This window comes from Epinephelus moara, chromosome 18, assembly GCF_006386435.1.
Source record: "Epinephelus moara isolate mb chromosome 18, YSFRI_EMoa_1.0, whole genome shotgun sequence".
Taxonomy (NCBI): Eukaryota; Metazoa; Chordata; class Actinopteri; order Perciformes; family Serranidae; genus Epinephelus; species Epinephelus moara.
This window is the reverse complement of record NC_065523.1, coordinates 12,972,627-12,991,535: the sequence shown is the minus strand read 5'-3', so window position 1 is coordinate 12,991,535 and position 18,909 is coordinate 12,972,627. Positions and strand designations below refer to the sequence as shown.

General features: G+C 42.2%; 1 protein-coding gene across 5 annotated transcripts in view; it reads left to right on the top strand.

Moving 5' to 3' along the window:
- The window catches only part of ppfia3 (PTPRF interacting protein alpha 3), a 36,902-nt gene that overhangs the window by 8,985 nt on the left and 9,008 nt on the right, over window positions 1-18,909 (top strand). For 3 of the 5 annotated variants that reach the window (XM_050070017.1, XM_050070020.1, XM_050070016.1), the window contains exons 3-26: window positions 153-254; window positions 474-713; window positions 803-862; window positions 2,718-2,846; window positions 2,986-3,078; window positions 3,684-3,736; window positions 3,831-3,924; window positions 4,137-4,271; window positions 5,039-5,122; window positions 5,372-5,503; window positions 6,973-7,035; window positions 7,127-7,206; window positions 7,738-7,906; window positions 8,374-8,594; window positions 9,078-9,315; window positions 10,363-10,496; window positions 10,578-10,732; window positions 10,883-10,982; window positions 11,948-12,029; window positions 12,158-12,358; window positions 13,372-13,437; window positions 13,916-13,942; window positions 14,114-14,289; window positions 14,643-14,740. In XM_050070017.1, coding sequence (XP_049925974.1) covers window positions 153-254; window positions 474-713; window positions 803-862; window positions 2,718-2,846; window positions 2,986-3,078; window positions 3,684-3,736; window positions 3,831-3,924; window positions 4,137-4,271; window positions 5,039-5,122; window positions 5,372-5,503; window positions 6,973-7,035; window positions 7,127-7,206; window positions 7,738-7,906; window positions 8,374-8,594; window positions 9,078-9,315; window positions 10,363-10,496; window positions 10,578-10,732; window positions 10,883-10,982; window positions 11,948-12,029; window positions 12,158-12,358; window positions 13,372-13,437; window positions 13,916-13,942; window positions 14,114-14,289; window positions 14,643-14,740 — 2,932 coding nt within the window. The remainder of the gene's footprint in view (window positions 1-152; window positions 255-473; window positions 714-802; window positions 863-2,717; window positions 2,847-2,985; window positions 3,079-3,683; window positions 3,737-3,830; window positions 3,925-4,136; window positions 4,272-5,038; window positions 5,123-5,371; window positions 5,504-6,972; window positions 7,036-7,126; window positions 7,207-7,737; window positions 7,907-8,373; window positions 8,595-9,077; window positions 9,316-10,362; window positions 10,497-10,577; window positions 10,733-10,882; window positions 10,983-11,947; window positions 12,030-12,157; window positions 12,359-13,371; window positions 13,438-13,915; window positions 13,943-14,113; window positions 14,290-14,642; window positions 14,741-18,909) is intronic. The other 2 variants (XM_050070019.1, XM_050070018.1) reach the window with 1 other exon arrangement.

Sequence of the window (18,909 nt, the reverse complement as noted above, 5' to 3'; positions counted from 1 at the left end):
TCAAGCGGTCAGGACAGTATTAGGGAGAGAGGGAGAGAGAGCAGAGCGCTTCATAACAGAATAATTTGTTGATACAGTTTGATGAGTGTGTGTGATCATGACCTCATGCAGCAGCATCGAGTCAATAACAGCTCCCTCTTGTGACCCTGCAGGAGTTTGCAGTGCTGACCAAAGAGCTGAACCTCTGCCGGGAGCAGCTGCTGGAGAGAGAGGAGGAGATAGCAGAGCTGAAAGCGGAGAGGAACAACACACGAGTCAGTACACTTACACATCTGCACTGAATGTCTGTTTAACATTATCTTCCTTATTTATTTGGTAATTACAGTTCTGGTCTAATTTTTTTGGCACAAGTTTTTATTTGTTCTGGAAGAAATCACTGTGAAACGTGAACTCTAATCATCTGAGACCAGTTATAACAGATAGGAGGTGCACTGGGAGAGTTTTTATTGTATGTGGGCCACATGTGTTTCCAGCTGCTGCTTGAACATCTGGAGTGCCTGGTGTCCCGTCACGAGCGCAGCCTGAGGATGACCGTGGTGAAGAGGCAGGCCCAGTCCCCAGCTGGGGTCTCCAGCGAGGTGGAGGTCTTAAAAGCACTCAAGTCTCTGTTTGAGCACCACAAAGCTCTGGATGAGAAGGTGAGGGAAAGACTACGGGTGGCTTTGGAGCGAGTGGCGTCCCTGGAGGAAGAGCTGCAGTCCTCCTCTCAAGAGGTGAGTCCACGTTTCTGTGCATGTTCTCACAGATTTTTTTGATTTCTTAGTGAAGTCTCTCCTGACAATCCTCCTCTGTATTGTTTTAGGTTCTGTCTTTAAGGGAACAAATCAAGCGACGGCAGCAAGGACTAGACAACGGCAAAGAGGTGATGGGACGCATTTTTTATGCAATTTCAGCAATGTAAATGACTCACAAAGAACTTGAAGCATTAAAGTCAGCTTATGGTTCACACAAGCCATCACTTTTTTCCAGTAGAGATGAGGAAGCTGGCAAAGTCGAGCAGATATCTGTTAGTTGTAATTTGTCAACATGAAAAATCCTTAACTATGACTGGTTTGACATTACCCCCCTGAGTGACCAACATTTAATGCCTTGAGTGCTCATACATTTGCTTACCAGAAGAAACCTCAAAATTCAAACTGAACACTGGAAAGATAAACTTCATGATGAGAAAAGAGTCAGTGTCAGACCAGTGTAAAGTAACAAGACTCAAGCCTGTCTGTGAGGCTGTACAGCATGCTAACATGCTGACATTTAGCAGGTATAATGTTCGCCATGTTCACCACCTCAATTTAGCGTGTTAGCATGCTAACATTTGCTAACTAGCTCTAAACACAAAGGCTTTTTCTACAGAGTTTTTTTTCAAACTCAGGGTCTAGGATAGAGGGTTTTGTATGCTCTGCTGATTGAAAAGCCTCTTAAAGAGATACTTTGCCGATTTTAAACCAGCTATTAATCGTAGCCATGTGGGTAGTATGTGTAAATAAATTATGGTAAACTGTAGGGACCATCTTACCAGCACCCAGATCTCCCTGCGCATCTCTCCGCTCAAATTGGTGGGTTTTTGCTGGAACTACAGATTTTAATTTAGCATTTTCTTATGAGAATTTGTGAACAGGAAGTGGGCACCATACTGTTTCCTGAAAAACTGAGATCAAACGTGAAACTAAGCAGTGCTGATAAAATATAAAACAAGTTATTGTGTTGCCTATGTCTCACCGTAAATATTTTCAGTAACGTAATTGTTTAATAGCTTAAACCGCAATACGAGATTGGTTGTTACCAGCCGACCGCCATGAAAGTAGTTTTACAGGTGACTTGACAATGAAAATAAGCATAGGTTGCAGTCCTACAAATTTCATGTCAATCCATCCACAGGTTGAAAAGAGACAATTTCCCCAAACACAAGTGTAATGGTGGCACACGATGAAAGGTCAGAGGATCTCTAAAGTCATGAGCATTCTCCCTCTGGGAACCATGAATGTCTGGCCGTGAATGTCAAGCTGTTGAGTAGATGTTGAGATATTTGACAGGACAAGACAAACTTTGACCTGCTGGTAGCCCCGAAGAAAAAGTCAGGAGATCACAAACATTATTAGGATTCATGCTCGGGGCACCATAAATGTCCACACAAAATTTTATGGCTTTCCATCCAGTGCTTGTTGAGATATTCCTTTTAGGACAAAAATGGTGAACAGAAAGTCAGACCACCAAAGAACACAATTTGCTTCCATGGAAGGTGATTTCCATTTAACGTAGTACATTAAAATCCAAAATGCTGCATAATTTCTTTCTCAATCACCAGCTGATCAGATTCCACTGATTGCCAGAAGCCACTGACTCTAGTCTACAGTATATTTCTAGATCAGTATTGGTCCATTATGGCTCTCAGCCAGCAGCACTCAACTCACTCCTATTGAGCAGCACTCGAAGAAGTTAGACACCATCTTGGATTTTGTGTTGGTCCTAATATGATTTTCCCATAATCCATCAAAGTAAAGTGTGTTTTTGTGACTTTACACCTTAACTTTATTTTCTGGTTAGTCCATATTTTCAACATTTGAAGTGGAGTTACATTTTGAATGTAACATTTAGAACTGGAAGAATATATTTGAAAAGCCCACACTGTCAGCACATGATGTGTAGGGGGATCGTACTGTTTGCAATGTAATGGTACTTACTGCACCATTAATTAAAGTGAATCTTTTCTCTTCATCCAGCGGCTTCCCAACGGACCTTCGTCCATCTTGGATGACGGGGACATCGACAGGCAGCGGGAAGGCGAGATAGAGCGACAGAGGTCAGAGCTGGGACAGCTGAAAGAGAGACTGGCCCTCATGTGCAGACAGGTACTCGATTCGGAGACACTCTTATGGTCTAATGCGTTCGCCAAAACAAACAAAATATCACATGCCAGGAGATGCTAACGGACAGAAAGTGACGTGTGTTCGCTCAGCCTTGTATCCCCGCACTCTCGCCTCCCGGCAGGTCGGGGAGATCGAGGAGCAGCTGACGTCCGCCAGGAGGGAGCTGGCCCGATCGGAGGAGGCCAACCAGAAACTACAGAGGGATGTGAAAGAGGTGAGACGCCACCGAGCTGCTGACAGACAATAGGTGTGTGTCTGTCGCAGTGGCACAGAGTCTATTTAGCTCATACTCACAGAAATATCTAACACTTTGCTATGGTTACAAAGCCATTTGCCTACTTGGCAGCCGTGACTGTTACAGTACGCACCAGAGCCTCTATCCTGTAGCCATGGCGACGGTGCCATTGGTAATCAGTCACTGTGCTGGTAGCTGATTGAAAGGTGTATGGGGCATTTTCAGGCGAGAGGTAGTCGAGTCAGTTTACCCAGCAAACCTTTCTCCCTTCATGTCTTCTCCACGTCTAACTGCTTCTCCTCACTCGCTACTCTTTTATCTTCCCACCGTCTCCCCCCTGCTCCCCTCTCTGTCTCTCTTTGACTTGTGCAACTGCATAAGTGGGTGCTTCTGAAAGCTGTCAACAACAACTATTAACCAGTCATTATCATTCTTCAGCTAATAGCTGTTTGAGCTGAGTGAATTCCCTTTGATCAACACCTACTTGTAAACTTGACATTTGCCCTATCCCACTTTCTCTATCTGCTCTTCTTTGCTTCCTATTTCTGCATCCGAATCTTTACATTTTTCTCATATTCCTCCAGGCACTCTGTCAAAGGGAAGACATGGAAGAGAGAATCACCACATTAGAACGCAGGTTTGTGTTTTGTCTCTGTGAACTCTCGTTGCCTTCCTGCAAAGCGCTCTCCACTCACTGCTCCGTCTGTCTGCCGGTTTGTTCTACTTTGCAGGTACCTGAGCGCCCAGAGGGAGGCGACGTCTCTCCACGACATAAAAGATAAACTGGAGAACGAGTTGGCCAGCAAAGACTCTCTCTACAGACAGGTGGGGGGAAAGTCTCTTTCATCCCCGTGTGTGTCCGTGTTTCTGCCATTGATTGGCAGCTTGGCCGCGTTTCACGTTGGCACACAAGAGCGTGCCATCAGTGTGTTTTCTTTTTTCCCCCCAGTGGCTTTAATCATGTCTGCTGCCCTCGGCGATCTTCGCTCGCGCTCCTGAGTTTCACCTCCACTCCCTCTCATCCTGTTTTCTTGCAGAGCGAGGAGAAGAACCGGCAGCTCCAGGAACGTCTGGATGATGCCAAACAGAAGCTGCAGCAAACTCTGCAGAGGGCCGAGACGCTGCCTGAGATCGAGGCCCAGCTTGCACAGAGAGTGGCAGCACTCAACAAGGTGTGTGTGAGTGCAAAGTGTGTGTGTCATTCTGTGAGTCACATTTTAAAAAGTGTCAAAGGATTTTTTTGCCCCATATGATGACATTAGAATAACAGCATTTTCACCTGATAGCAGCAATATGATGTATGCATATGTACACAGACACAACTGCATGAGTGAGCGTGGGCATGTGTGGGCATGCAGGCTGGTGCAGGCATGAATTATTGTGTGTGCGTGTTTGTGTATTCATGCATGAATGAGATGGAACATGAGATGTCAAATGACAGATGAATACCAAATATTTTTATCAAGCGGTGCCAGTAATTCACAAGCAAAAATTCTGAAGATGAAAGCCAGCTCAGGGCACGGAGTTAGCTCAGCTATTTGATCCTTAGGCGATCAACACGTCAAGAACTGTACGCCGCACAAATTCTTCATGACTGACTGATTTAATTGCTCGTATGTTAACCTCTAGCATTCCTGTAAACACAGTGTGCATCCTTGCCAAAAGAAAATCTGCATTCACTCTTCTCCAGGTAGCCAAACCTCTTAAATGGCTACACTTACTTCTTACATGTTCGGGCAAGATGGCTTCCTCTGGAGGAGAAGATGAATGCTCTATAAGACACAAGCAAACAAAGTTTCCTGTTACGCTGTGATCTGTACAGGCATGTAACTAATTGGTAGACTCGGGTCAACAAGCTGTTTCCTTTTGTGTTGATTTGTATTAGTGTCGCAACACGGTTCAGGCTCTAACCCCGCTTCCTTCCTCTCCGATCATTCAGGCGGAGGAGCGCCATGGTAACTTTGAGGAGCGACTGCGACAGATGGAGGCGCAACTGGAGGAGAAGAACCAGGAGCTACAGAGGGTGAGTCATGCTTGCTTTTTTCCATCTCTCTTTCTCTTCCACCCCCCCCCCATGCCGTTCCTTTTGTCAGCCTTTACGCAGCACAAAGGCGCACTAATTTTCTAAACCCTCTATTTGACCGTGCACATTCTGATAGAAATCTTTGTCTCTCACTCTCAGTCAAGCAGAATGCTTGTTATTAACTCCCCCACCCCCTCGCACTCATTTTTTCTTACTTCTCTCTCACCCGCCTCGCTCTCTCCCCCTCAGGCGAGGCAGAGGGAGAGGATGAACGACGAACACAACAAGCGTCTCTCCGACACGGTGGACAAGCTACTGTCTGAGTCCAACGAGAGGCTGCAGCTGCATCTGAAGGAGAGGATGGCTGCTCTTGAAGAAAAGGTGATCTGCTCAGACCGAAGCCAGAATTTACCACAAGGATTCATTTTGATTTGAACCTTGTAAAAAAAAAACTTCTCAACTCAACTCAAATTCTCAACCCCTTAATCGAGACCCTAAAATGTGCCCCTTTTCCTCCAAATAAACTCATGGTGTCAGGTATGTTCATGCACCTCTCTGCCCTCCAGGAAGTGACCAGTTCAAACTTGAGCAAATTCCAAAACTGTCTCCTAAACCAAACAGCTGTAAATCCTACAACAGCTTTACTTTACACTTGTTCAAAATACTGCACTAAAGTATAGTTCTGATGTACTTTTATGACTTGAGTATTTCTATTTCAGACTACATTATACTCTTACAACACTACATTTCAGATTAGAGCTAAAAAGCTAAAAGAGCTAAAAAAAATCAATATTCTCTGACGCCAGCTTCTTAAATGTGAATATTTTCAGGCTGCTTTGCTCCTCTATGAGAGTAAACTGGATATCTTTGGGTTGTGGATCAAACAAGACGTTTGAGTACGTCATCTTGGGGTTTATGAAAGACTGATTGACATTTTTTAACCATTTTATGACATTTTATAGACCGAACAACTCATCAGTTATTGGAAAAATAATTGACAGGCTAATCAACAGTGAAAATAACCGTTAGTTGCAGCCCTGTTTCTGAGGGAGATATTAGTACTTTTACTGCAGTGCATTTATCTGACAGCTGTAGTTACTTAACAAATTGAAATTTTTACATATGAAACATATAATCATGTTATAAGATATAACACATCGAGACAGATTAAACTACCCATCTGTGTGTCAGATATTTGAAATTATCTCCACTTTGACCAACTGTAAAGGGCTACTTACACATTAATGCTTTAGTAATAATAATCCAATTATACAGTATATAGTAGCATAACACGGAATTTTCTTTTGCTACTCTAAGTACAATTTGTTAATAATGCTTTCATTTTGAATGCACTAAAAAACTAAATGTTGGAGCACAAAAACTTCTTTATTCTTTCTTTTTTTACCTACTTACTTTAGTGCATTATCAGCACTTTATTAACATTTTCCACCTATTTTTCCTCTGTTTATATTCACCAGTGGCGTTAGGGAGCTGTCTGCATCGCAAAAGGGGTGTGTTTACTGTAAATTGAAAAGATTAGTGTCCTTTTGAAGCCGGGAAATTTAACTGTTTAAATCACAGAGGCATAAAATCTGGGTGAAAATAGTCTTAAACCACTCTGCCCCTTTTAAAAAATCTGAGTAAAAAAATGACAGCTTGTTAGGTTAGTAAATATTGTTGTGCTATGTGTAGTCTACAGGATTTCTGAGTGTTTCCCAGTTCTACTGTGCAGCTTCAAATAACACAATCCCGCTTTAAGACCAGTTCACTAGCCCTGCTGTCCAATTTCTCAGTAAGAATACACTGTTGTTATTTTACAGTAACAACACTTCTCATTCCTCCACCTCCAGAACGCCCTGTCTGAAGAGCTATCTAACATGAAGAAACTCCAGGACGATCTCTTGGCAAACAAGGTGCCTGCGCCTCTAGGCTTCACTCTAAGTTAAAGCTAGTCGACATATGTTCCTTTTTTCACCAACTCTGTCTCTTTTTTTCCACCCTCAGGACCAGCTGATAGCGGAGCTGGAGCGGCTTCAGTTGGAGTTAGATCAGCTGAGAGCGAGGCCCGGGGGCTCTTATTCCAGGTTTGCTGCTGTTCAGACACAGACGGAGAGAAACTAAACATTTTTCTCAGTCTCCAGCGTCACCTGACTGTGTAGACGCCAGTGTTGTGTCTCTTATCTTGTCAGACATTGCAGATAAATCACCCCATGTTGGAGCACTCAGAGATAAAACAATGTTGATATGTACACACTCATTAACTGTGTGCCCAAACACACATACATGATCCAACACTTCTCATTAGCACACACTCATCTGCATGTCTCGAGACTTAAAGCCTTCTACAAACCTGTTAATGAGAATATGATGCACTTTAACACATTATATGAAAGAAAATCACCGGTTTTCATCATATATTTTATTCTTCTTAGTGTTTTACTTTGGATGTACCATATTCTGTTCATCATTATTCAAATTACAGGTAAATTTTTGGATGTATTGTCTCTTTTGTTTGTTCTATTTTAATATTTCTCCAGTACATATTTGCAGGGATAATTACCCTTTCATCTTATCTTGTATCATCTTCTTTTTCCCCTCCGTCTCTGTCTCTCCAGTCGCTCTCTGCCAGGTAGTGCTCTGGAGTTGAGGTATTCCCACGGAAGCGGGTCGCTCCCAGCGGGATCGACCACTCACCTAGATCCCTTCGGTAACACCTCCACCGGGGGCGTGGTCAGGCGAAGCCACAGGGCCCGTTGGAGCTCTGCCAGAGAGGACTCTACCAAGGTGAGACTCTAACACCCCTACAACCCGCCATGAAACCCAGATTCATTTTCATCCATCTGCATGTTTTTTTTCTCGACGCAGCACTCAGACTTCTGTTCTTGAGTGATTTTATTATTAATTGTACTTAACACCTGATAGATCCATCAGTAATTTCTCTGTCAAAAACTGGCCAAATATTCAACAATATTGAATACCGTAACAACAGGAAGTGGCAATATTCACATTTTTCTCATCAGTCTGTCTTGCAATAAAATCATTTTTGTGGTTTTCTACCTGGAAAAAAAAGTTTTTACTTACATTTCTTATGGGCTAGTTAAGTGTAAGAGGAGTGACTAATAAATTAAAATCAAAATCATGTCTAGTTTTGCATGTAGATTGATATTACTTGTATCTCGATATTCTGTTACTCATTCAACGGTGTAATAAAAAAATGCAACTTGACGTAACATTATGTTTCTTCATGGAAGAACTACTGTTCTTCTCTCTGTGTGCAGTACCCAGACTGGGAAAGCGGGGGTCTGCTGGGGAGCGGGTTCGAGCCGGGCTTGGATGTGAGCTGCTCCGACGAGGAAGACAATGGGGAGCCTCGGTTTGGCTCCGAGCTCCTGTCGCCCAGCGGACAGACGGACGTGCAGACCCTGGCCATTATGCTGCAGGAACAGCTGGAGGCCATCAATAAGGAGATCAAGTGAGGACAGGCGGCAGTACAACAGCTGGGAGGGAGGGAGGAACACCTCTCTGCAAAATGCAGTCTGATACAGCACCGACACATATTACAGCCTCAAAAATTAACATATCAAAACCCCTCTGACACTGAAGAAGTGGTGCAGTGGTGGAAAAAAGTACTAAGATCCTTTATTTAAGTTGCAGTAAAAGCCCTGCATTCATACCTCTATTTAAGTGAAAGCGCATTAGCAAAATTGACTTAATTGACTTGGCGACCGAGTTCTACATGTTTTCCTGACGTTAGCATGTAGCTACATGTAGCAGTGTGGGCTTTAACATTATATATAAGACACAAAATACAGAAAAGCATAATAGGTGGCCTTAAAGTCTATCCTGATCTGTTCTGTGTTGTATTAAGTGCACATCGGCACAGTATTTTTTTTTTTTTATGATATCAATCAAATGTTTCAATTTTTTCTTTTATCATTCTCTACACTAAACCCAGACTGATCCAGGAGGAGAAGGAGAACACAGAGTTGCGGGCCGAAGAGATCGAGAGCCGGGTCAGCGTTGCTTTGGACAGTCCGCCAATCCCTCCGACCTCCCTGGGGAGGGACAGCACAGGACGGGGCTTCATCCCCTCGTCCATCACATCCTCCACCCTGGCCTCCCCCTCTCCCCCCAGCTCCGGACACTCCACCCCTCGCCTGCCTCACTCCCCGGCCCGAGAGACCGACAGACAGGTACTGCTTCTATTCCCGTCCCGTGTTAACCTCTTTTTATCTCGCCTCTGTATTCCACCTCCCTGTTTATGCAAACAGCTCCTCCAGACAGTGAGTCATGTAAATAAAGCACAAGTAAATCATGCAGACAGGGTCAGAGAAGTTCAGTTATTCTAACAGCATGTTAGATTTGGCGAGACTGATCCAAATAACTTGTAGGATGGTATGAGGGCTGGTGCCAGACACGCTGGTTCCAGTATTTCTGAAGAGAGATGGTGCAATAAACACCAAATTTGCAGTCAGCGGGGATTGTGAAAGTGAAAATGTTCATGTGGGCAGTAATGTTGCAGTAATGGATCTGAAAAACCACAACAGCTTCTACTCCTGTCGAATACAAAGATGTAACGTTGGGTTTTAGTGACCAAAATGAGACTGCAGAGGAATGGTGAAAAGTCACCTGGTGCACACAGTCCCAATTTCTATTCATAGGGTGAAAATTAGGAGGAATCATTAATTAATAGATCCAGAATAATTACAGGAGTAATTTTCTTGACTTATAGTGAAATTATACTGTAGTGCCGAATGAGCATCATGTGATTGCTACAATGTTCCCAAACTTTGTTGACACTTGACTGATCAATTCGTCCATCAAAGGAATATTAAATTGCCCAAAAGTTTCACAACATATTTGCAAGCAGCTCATTAGTACTGGTTATGTTTCTGCTGTTGGTTGCTGTCCATATTTGTTTTGGTAAAAGAAGACCCTACAATAGCATTCTGAATTTGCGGCCAACAAATCTATGCAAGTTGGTGAAAACAGTCTTTATGTGTGGTTTGTCTTAAGATTTTATTAAGTGGAGAAAAGATTTGCTTTGAATGTGGGCTGAATTTGTCTGAAAGAGTCTGTCTGCTTAGCAGTAATCAAGTATAATTTCAATCATTCCAGGTTTTCAATAATTCAGCTGTTCTGAAATATGGCTCCTAAGCCACCTAGGTGTGACCATCCAAGCTGTACAACTTTGAGAAGTATTTGTTTTTAAATTGCTGTTTTTACATTTTGTATTTCAGAACAGCAAAGATGATGATCGGGCCCTCGCTCTTCTGGACTCTACACCTCCCTCCACTCCTCGTGCACTGCGATTGGACAGGATGGCCCTCACCCATCCAGGAGCGATGCTTGACGACCCTCGGGAGTTTCGCAGGTAAAACAGCCACACATTTAATATTTCAAACACAACAGTTTGATCCTTATTCCCCTCAGTGATTTCCTTTGTCCCTTCCAGTCTCTCAGCAGATGGCAGCAGCTCCAACAGCAGCCAAGATTCTCTTCACAAGTCCAGTAAGAAGAAAAGCATCAAGTCTTCCATCGGGCGGCTTTTTGGGAAGAAGGAGAAAGGAAGGATGGGCCAACCTGGGCGGGACGGATCTGCTTCTCTTGGTAAACAGATGGAGGATAACACTGACTGTATATCAGTAATCCACATCGTCAGCATTTTCATTTAAGCACGTTTGGTTCAGTGAAGTGAAGTGTTCATCTCTATATTGTCTTTTATTCTTGTGACCTTTGACCTCGTTGTATCTCCTTCAGCATCTACACCCTCTGAAGACCTGGCCTCTGGAGACCCGATGGGGATGAACAAGACTGGGACTCTGGGTCCAGCAGATAAAGACCGCCGCAGCAAGAAGAAGTTTGTGAATTATGCGTCCTGTTTTGTTTCAGTTTGGTTTGCAGATTGAAGGAATACTCCACTCCCCAAATGATCATTTGTATAACAATTACTAAACCCATCTGGCAATGAGTTTGTGAAGAAAACTTTGTTTTCCTCACATGCCTCCACGGTGAACGAAGAATCCAAAAATAGACGAAAGTCTCAATGAATTGAAGTCTTAGGGGGCCGCGTTAACAACAACAAAACTATATCAAACTCTCACACAGCTTGTGCAGTAAAATACAGGTGTCATTTATCCAGTCTTATGCTCGGTACTTCCCAAACATGCATTTTCACTAAAACTTTACTGTTTAAAACTGAAGTGAAAGTGAAACTTAGAAATTCTCTCTTCAAAGCCAGACTTCATTGACAAAAATAGTAATTTTACCTCACTGAACACAGGAGCTGCCGGTCTACCGCTGCCTCAAACATTTAGTTTGTTTGCCTTATTGTATGACTTTGGTGTTGTAAAGGGTTAGTTTGGATTCACCAAAGTCATACAATAACACAAACAATTAACTGATTGAGGCAGTGGTAGACCAGCAGCTCCCATGTTCAGTGATGTAAAATTACTGTTTTTGTCAATGGAGTCTGGCTGTGAAGAGATCATAAAGGAGTTTCACTTTCACTTCAGTTCCTAGGGAAGGGCTGTCTGTGGGAAGTATGAGTTGTGTGAGAGTGTGTAAATGGATGTTTTGATACAGTTTTGCTGTTGTAAAACGTGAACCCCTATGACTTCAATTCATTAAGAATTTTCTCCATTTTTGGAATTTTCTTTCACCATGAAGGCATGCAAGAAAAACAAGGTTTTCTTCATAGATTCAATGTAATACAGGTTGATTAATCGATAAACAAATGATCATTTGGGGGGTGAAGTATTCCTTTAATACTTTGATATCTCACTTAAACAACACCAAATATTTACCTTTTCCTCCTCTTACCAGGCATGAGCTACTGGAAGAAGCATGTCGCCAAGGACTTCCCTTTGCATCTTGGGACGGACCCACTGTTGTATCTTGGCTGGAGGTATTGTGCCATCAGAGACACCTCAGGGATGGGAGATAGTAATTAAAGAACAACATTTTGATTGTTTTAAAACATTTTCATCATATTTTTTCTTTTATTAATCGCTTCACTAATCTGCCTCCTTCCAGCTGTGGGTGGGAATGCCGGCCTGGTACGTCGCAGCCTGTCGCGCCAATGTCAAGAGTGGCGCCATCATGGCCAACCTGTCAGACACAGAGATCCAGAGAGAGATTGGCATCAGTAACCCGCTTCACCGCCTCAAACTGCGACTGGCTATCCAGGAGATGGTGTCCCTTACTAGCCCCTCTGCCCCAGCCAGCACTCGCTCTGTAAGGCATTCTCATTTACCTTAAAGAAAAAACAGAGAAATTATGACCACAGATATTCTCATGTCATAAATAATAAGTAATTGGAGAAAGCTAAGTCCTTCAATATCCCCATATTGAGGCCTACAATATTCTCCATGCTGAGCATAGATAATTGAGCCGATATGCACATTCATATTAGTGATATGACGTATATGTTGAACCAGGCGCTTGCAGTTTTGAGATTAGTTGAAATGTTAATGATCTCTGTTGGGAAAGTTGCAGCAGAAACTAATAATAGGATGCAGAAATAAAAATAAAATGTAACTGAGAGTGTATGATATCAAATAGGGATGATGTCAAATGAAAAGCAGATTCTGCTATGTGGAATACAGGACATGAAACGTATCCTGCATGTGATAAATGTCAGGAATAATAAAAGATATGAGTGTATTTTTCAAAGGAGAATGATAGTAAACTGCACACGCCCTGATAAAGTTCCACCTATTTTGCCTTGAAGCAAAGCTTGGCAACAAAAGCTACATTTACCAAATGTTGCCATCACACACACGAAGACAAACCAGATGTTAAAAAAACGTAATAAAACTGTCACATGCACATGCATGTGTGCTCATGTTTCAAGGGAGATAAAGTCACAAAAAAACAACAACAAAGATCTTCTACTGACTGTCACTTTTGGGGTTTGGAACAAATGCCAAGTTTTGGTTTGCTTTGGCTTTCCCCAGTCCTCTGCTTGGCTTCGTATTTATTTACAACAGGGCTCCTATTAATAAGCTGAAATGTTGATATGATCACTCACTCAATTCTCACCAGATTTTAGTTCATGTAAACCGGTTGAACCTTTTGTTCATTGAAATCACCATGGCAGTCTGCTGTTGTTGTCGGCCGGCGTCTTGTGATGTGTTTTTTTTTTTGGCACAGGAAAAATGTACAAGTGTTGAGTCATTACTTGGGCAGACAAGGCAGTATGTGGTGCTTTTTACTGTCTCACTGCTTCGCTTTTCTCTTGTGCACAGTCGACCAGTAACGTGTGGATGACCCACGCGGAGATGGAGTCCCTAAATGCAGCCACCAAGCCTCCGGTCAGTGCCCCTGCTGTCCTGTCTCTGCTTCACCAACCCTCTTTTATGTTTTTCATTATAATTTTGAATTATTTTAAGCGTCTCGTGTGGTCTGAATCATGTTGACGAGTCTCTCCCCTCCTTCCTCTTCCTCTCACTGTCTCTCTCTTTCTTTCTCTTTTTGAATTTCTACCTCTTTATTGTCTCTGTCTTTTGTGGGCCCAGGCCATAGTGTTGAGCATCTTCTTCTCTCCCTCTGGTTTCAGTGTGAACTGCTTCCAACTAATTACCCGTTCACTAACACACTATTCCTTCCTTTTGTCCTCTTTTCCTGCTGCTGCTGCTGCCGCTCCCTCCTCCTCTGCTTCTCCTCCATCATCTCTTCATCTGTCCACCCTGCTCTTGACCCCCTGCTCCCCTTTCCCTCACCACCTCCACATCACTCTCTCTGGCTCTGTCTCTCTCTCTGTCTGCCTCTTCTCTTCTCTCGGCGCTGCAGGAGCTCAAAGAGTTCAGCTGGGATCAGGTAAGGACTAAGTGGAAAAAGTCAGAATTAACACAACATGATACGTATTTGTCAGTAATTTTATCTCGAGTGAGACCAACCGCAGTGAGTCATGAGCTGCTGACTTGCACTACCATCAGATATGAAGCCGAGCGTGAATCAGCGATGATCATCTGTGGTTGTCCCCTCCAGATACTGGCCTATGGCGATATGAATCATGAGTGGGTGGGCAACGACTGGCTGCCCAGCTTGGGCCTGCCACAGTATCGCAGCTATTTCATGGAGTCCCTGGTGGATGCCCGCATGTTGGACCACCTGACCAAGAAGGAGCTGAGAGGACAGCTCAAAATGGTGGACAGCTTCCACAGGTAGAGCTTTTGCGTGCCCGCTCTCGCCTGTTTTGCAGCCATAACTCACGCCCGTTTGTCACTTTGGGTGTTTTCACTCTCATTCTTTCCTGGAGACTCTCTTTTTCTGTGTGTGTGTGTGTGGCAATGGGAAATTTAAAAGTGTTAAAAGATGTGCAGGGATAGAGTTCCTGTTGTTGTGACACTCTCACTGCTCAGGTGTGTGTCTCCAGGCCCTCTTTTCAGTTCTCGTTTAAAAGAGTCCAGGGGTCACAGGAGTTTGGATTGTGTTAATGCTTTCTGAGTACAGGTGAGAGTGGAAACACGCCCTCAGTTAACCTGCTTCAACCCTCTGGCTCTTTGACCTCTCCCAGGGTCAGTATGCATTACGGCATCATGTGCCTGAAGCGTCTGAACTACGATCGCAAGGAGCTGGAGAGGAGGAGAGAGGAGAGTGTCCATCAGAACAAAGGTGAGCTCTTTTTGTCTCTGCCATTATCTCACTAATGATGCCCCACATGCCCCGACTAATTCCTCTATTCATGCTGCCATTGTCTTTTTCAAAGCATACCTCAGTGATTACTATACAAACCATATAATCCAAGTTAATTATTTGAGCCAGTGATTTTCAAAGCGAGGGTCACAAGGGGAGCGTCAGCAAATTGGAGGGAAGATGAGTAGATGAGGGAAAATGCCCCAAAAAAAACATTCTAAAAATAAAAACTATTATCAACCCATAATTTTGCCTATCATTATTGGGGCGGCAGTAGCTCAGTCCATAGGGACTTGGGTTGGAAACCGGAGGGTCGCCTGTACAAGTCCCCGTCCGGACCAAAATATGGAGTGTGGACTGGTGGCTGGAGAGGTGCCAGTTCACCTCCTGGGCACTGCCGAGGTGCCCCTGAGCAAGGCACCGAACCCCCCAACTGCTCAGAGCGCCTGTCATGGGCAGCCCACTCTGACATCTCTCCAATTAGTGCATGTATAGGTCCTGTTTGTGCATGTGTGTGTTTGGACCTGTGTGTAATTGACAACAGAGTGAAAAATTGAATTTCCCCTCGGGGATTAATAATAAAGTATATATAAAAAAAAAAATGTATTATTATTATGACTACTGTATTTTGCTCCGACACTTTCTTTATTTGTTTGTCTGTCATTTCTATCAGCTCATAGTCATGTTATTTATTTTATCATGCACATACAAGAACCCTATTTTATTTAGTTGTGTTTATAGTAGTACTAAAAACAGCACATAGAGTGACTGAGAAAATAAAATGATATAATCAAATCGTATCGTCAGATATTATGTAATGATCATGTCCTTCTGCATTTGAAGAGGGGCTGGTGTTCTGTGCCATCAGGTATTCCTTAAACCTCTTTTGGCAAACCATTCCATCTTTTCATTCCTCTGAACGTAACGATACGTTGCCTTGCATTAGTTGTTGAAAGAGGACGCCTGTTAAAGTTATGTTCATTACTACTATAAGAAAAATATATTTCTCATAAAATAACAGAGAAATAACCATCCTGTCCTTCACTAATGATGTGCATTCTGATGATGTTCACTTTTCAGTTACAGTTCAGGGCGACTCGACACACTAGACCACACTACTGGAGAGTAATCCTAATGAGTAACGTTTGAACAATGTAAGAGACACAATGTTGTGATAAGGATTTAGTACATCTCTTAATAACTGGCAGACCTTTTCTCTAAAGTGCAACAGTTTTTTTCAGTCTCGTAACTCAAGACTACTCTAATCTGTTGTCCAGTATTTTTCCAAGGAGTTTGGTTTCCTCTAAGTGTTTCACAGCCTTCTGTTTTAAATCTGAAATTTGATCCAAACACAACACTTCTTGTTTTTAATAGATAAAGAACTAACTTGTTGCCCCCTGCCCACAGTGCAACAGTGTTATATCCTATCCAAAGCACTGGACAATTTACTTTGCTTGCATGGACTTAAAAGACACCAAGTTATCAGACATGAGCATAACATTTTAACATTATATTGCAAACAAATAACTTTGTCTCCTGTTCAACAAATAAAGTCAATTAAAGGCTCCATCATAAAAGTTTTTTTATAATGATCCATCTAGAACACTTCATTAGAAACAAAGGGCATGTTACTAAAAAGCCTATCCCTTAGATCATCATGTAATGAACAAGAAAATAAGAAATCTGACCTAAATCACATAACAAACAAAGCCCTTTGTCTTTAGGGAGACCATTAAATCTGCCTGATTCTGCAGTTAAATTCTGCTTCACATAAGGCTCTATCTACATGTTCATAATTTAGGTTTGTACCAAACATCAACACACCATCCTTCCCTACACCAGGAACAGTTTGCTCTGAACATCATGAGTATTTCACGTTCTTGAAAATTAGAGAATGAATCAGTCATGCCAAAACAAAGATTTCTCCTCATTAAGCCAAGGATAGTGCAAAATGTCCCAGCTGAAGAACATTCTAGTGATGTGAGGTTCCCATCCTTTACTGATCGTCAAAACTGGTGTTTGCTTATAAACTCCCAGAAAGGATCAAAATGTCCTGTAATGGATTGTGTTCAGGAGTATAAAGATAAATCAATCTGGATCGATATATCAACTCAATGATCCATGATCATGTTAAGGATGCATATTAAAAACATTGATACATATCGTCATCTTTAAGACACACTTTTATTTTGAAATTCACATGGCACGTCTGTGTTACCATTTCTGTCCATGCCCATCTCTTTCCTGAGCATTCAAACAAGAAAGAGACATTAAGATATTTACTGATATTGTCTGATATTGATTGCAGACCCCTGAGGTATATCGAATTGAAATCGTGGCAGACATTGACAAATATTGTATTGTGTCCAAAGAATTGATATAATATTATATCATGATGAACCTTGTGATTTAAACCCCTCATTCTGTCACAATTCACAAGTTTACGAGATTCCAAAATGCCAAAAGCAGATCTTGAACAGGACCCAAACAAGACCAATACGGTTGAGCGTAAGTATGGAATCTCAGATCCAAAATGAAACCCTGATATTTATATTTGTCAGTTTAACACAGCACACTTGAACCAAGATTAAAAGCAATTGCATTTTTTCCATTTGTGTCATACTTGCGTTTTATCCTGGTTTAGTCTTCACTTCCAGAAACATTCAGCCGCATCTTCTGCAGAACATTTTCATGCTCTGCAACAAAGATAACATCATCTGCATAAAGTAGAATACGGACAGTCAAATCACCTCCTATAAGCCCCAGTTTACAGGATGTAATTTGAAGACCTAAATCGTTAACATAATAGAGAACAGTGTCTGTGACCACATGTCTCCTTGCTTCATACCAGTTTGCTGCGTATTTTATTATTTTAATAACAGTGGCAGCTACAGTGCCAGTTGTTTTACTACATCTTTTATAAGTGTGTAGACATAAAAATAAATTGCTTCCTAGTCTCAATAAACTATAAAATTCTTTTACTTTCTTACATCAGCTTTAACATATGAAATAACGCAAACAAAACTCAATAACGGCAAGAAAACAAAACAAAAAAAAGAACATTTCTTTTCATCTGTGCTGCATTCCACGCTGCTGGGAGATGTTTGGCCCACCCTTTGGTTATTGCTTCCCCCCTCCTCATTCTTCGAAGAGATTATAAACCACAGCTTTCCAGTGAAATCTGGCTGGATAACCTCTACACATGTCAACAGGCTCACTCATTAAACAGACCCAAACCTCTCGCCCTCCCATCGCTGTGCCTTGGGATTCACATGTTGTAACATTTACAGTCAGTTCAACTTGGCTGATTTCCTCACAGAAGAATTCCCCCAGTGAGGAAATTTGTGAGTTTTGGTTTTGTCTGAAGATAAGCTTGTTGGACCATATCAGGCAATAATTCAGTAAAAAAGGAACATGTCACTATTTCCTTCGATCACTCATCATACTGTAACTGAACAGGTCATTTCAAGGGGAACACCAGCTTCATTAAAAATCCCAATATGTTCTTTGCTACCAAGGAAAGTTCAATAAATATTTGTGAACATGAACTACTCTCTCCCAAATTCAGAAACCAGGGAAGTGTCTAGTGTTTTGGGATTTTTTTTATACCCAAATGAGATTTATTCTGTTGTAGTTGCTTGATATCAGACAGAAATTTCAATTCGTTACACTCCGTGTCCATCTTCATTCTGACATTGTGTTCAGTTTAACCGATTTCCATGGGCGAGGGGGACTCGATTTTTCCTCACCAATCAATAGAGACCCACATGTCACCCTAAATCTAACGTCATTTTTAAGTTCACACTGATACGCCAACATACTGCTTTTATTTTGGAGTTTTAAAAGTGAAGCAGAGAGAAGTAAAAACAAACTACGCTGTTGAGTGATATGAAGAAGACATGTCCATTTAGAACAGCCTACATAACAGTGTCTATCTTGTCAATAGCACTTGCCATTGGTATTACTTCTGATCAGTTCTGGCATCGCTTGACAACAGCTTGACAACAACATTAGTCCCACCCATGGTGCTGATTGGTATCTTAAGTTTCCCACAGCACACGTTTTGGTCGTTTTTATTTTAACTGAGAAATGTCACGATGCCAGACAAATTAGTCAACTCTACCTCTACAAAGGTCTAGACCCAGTCA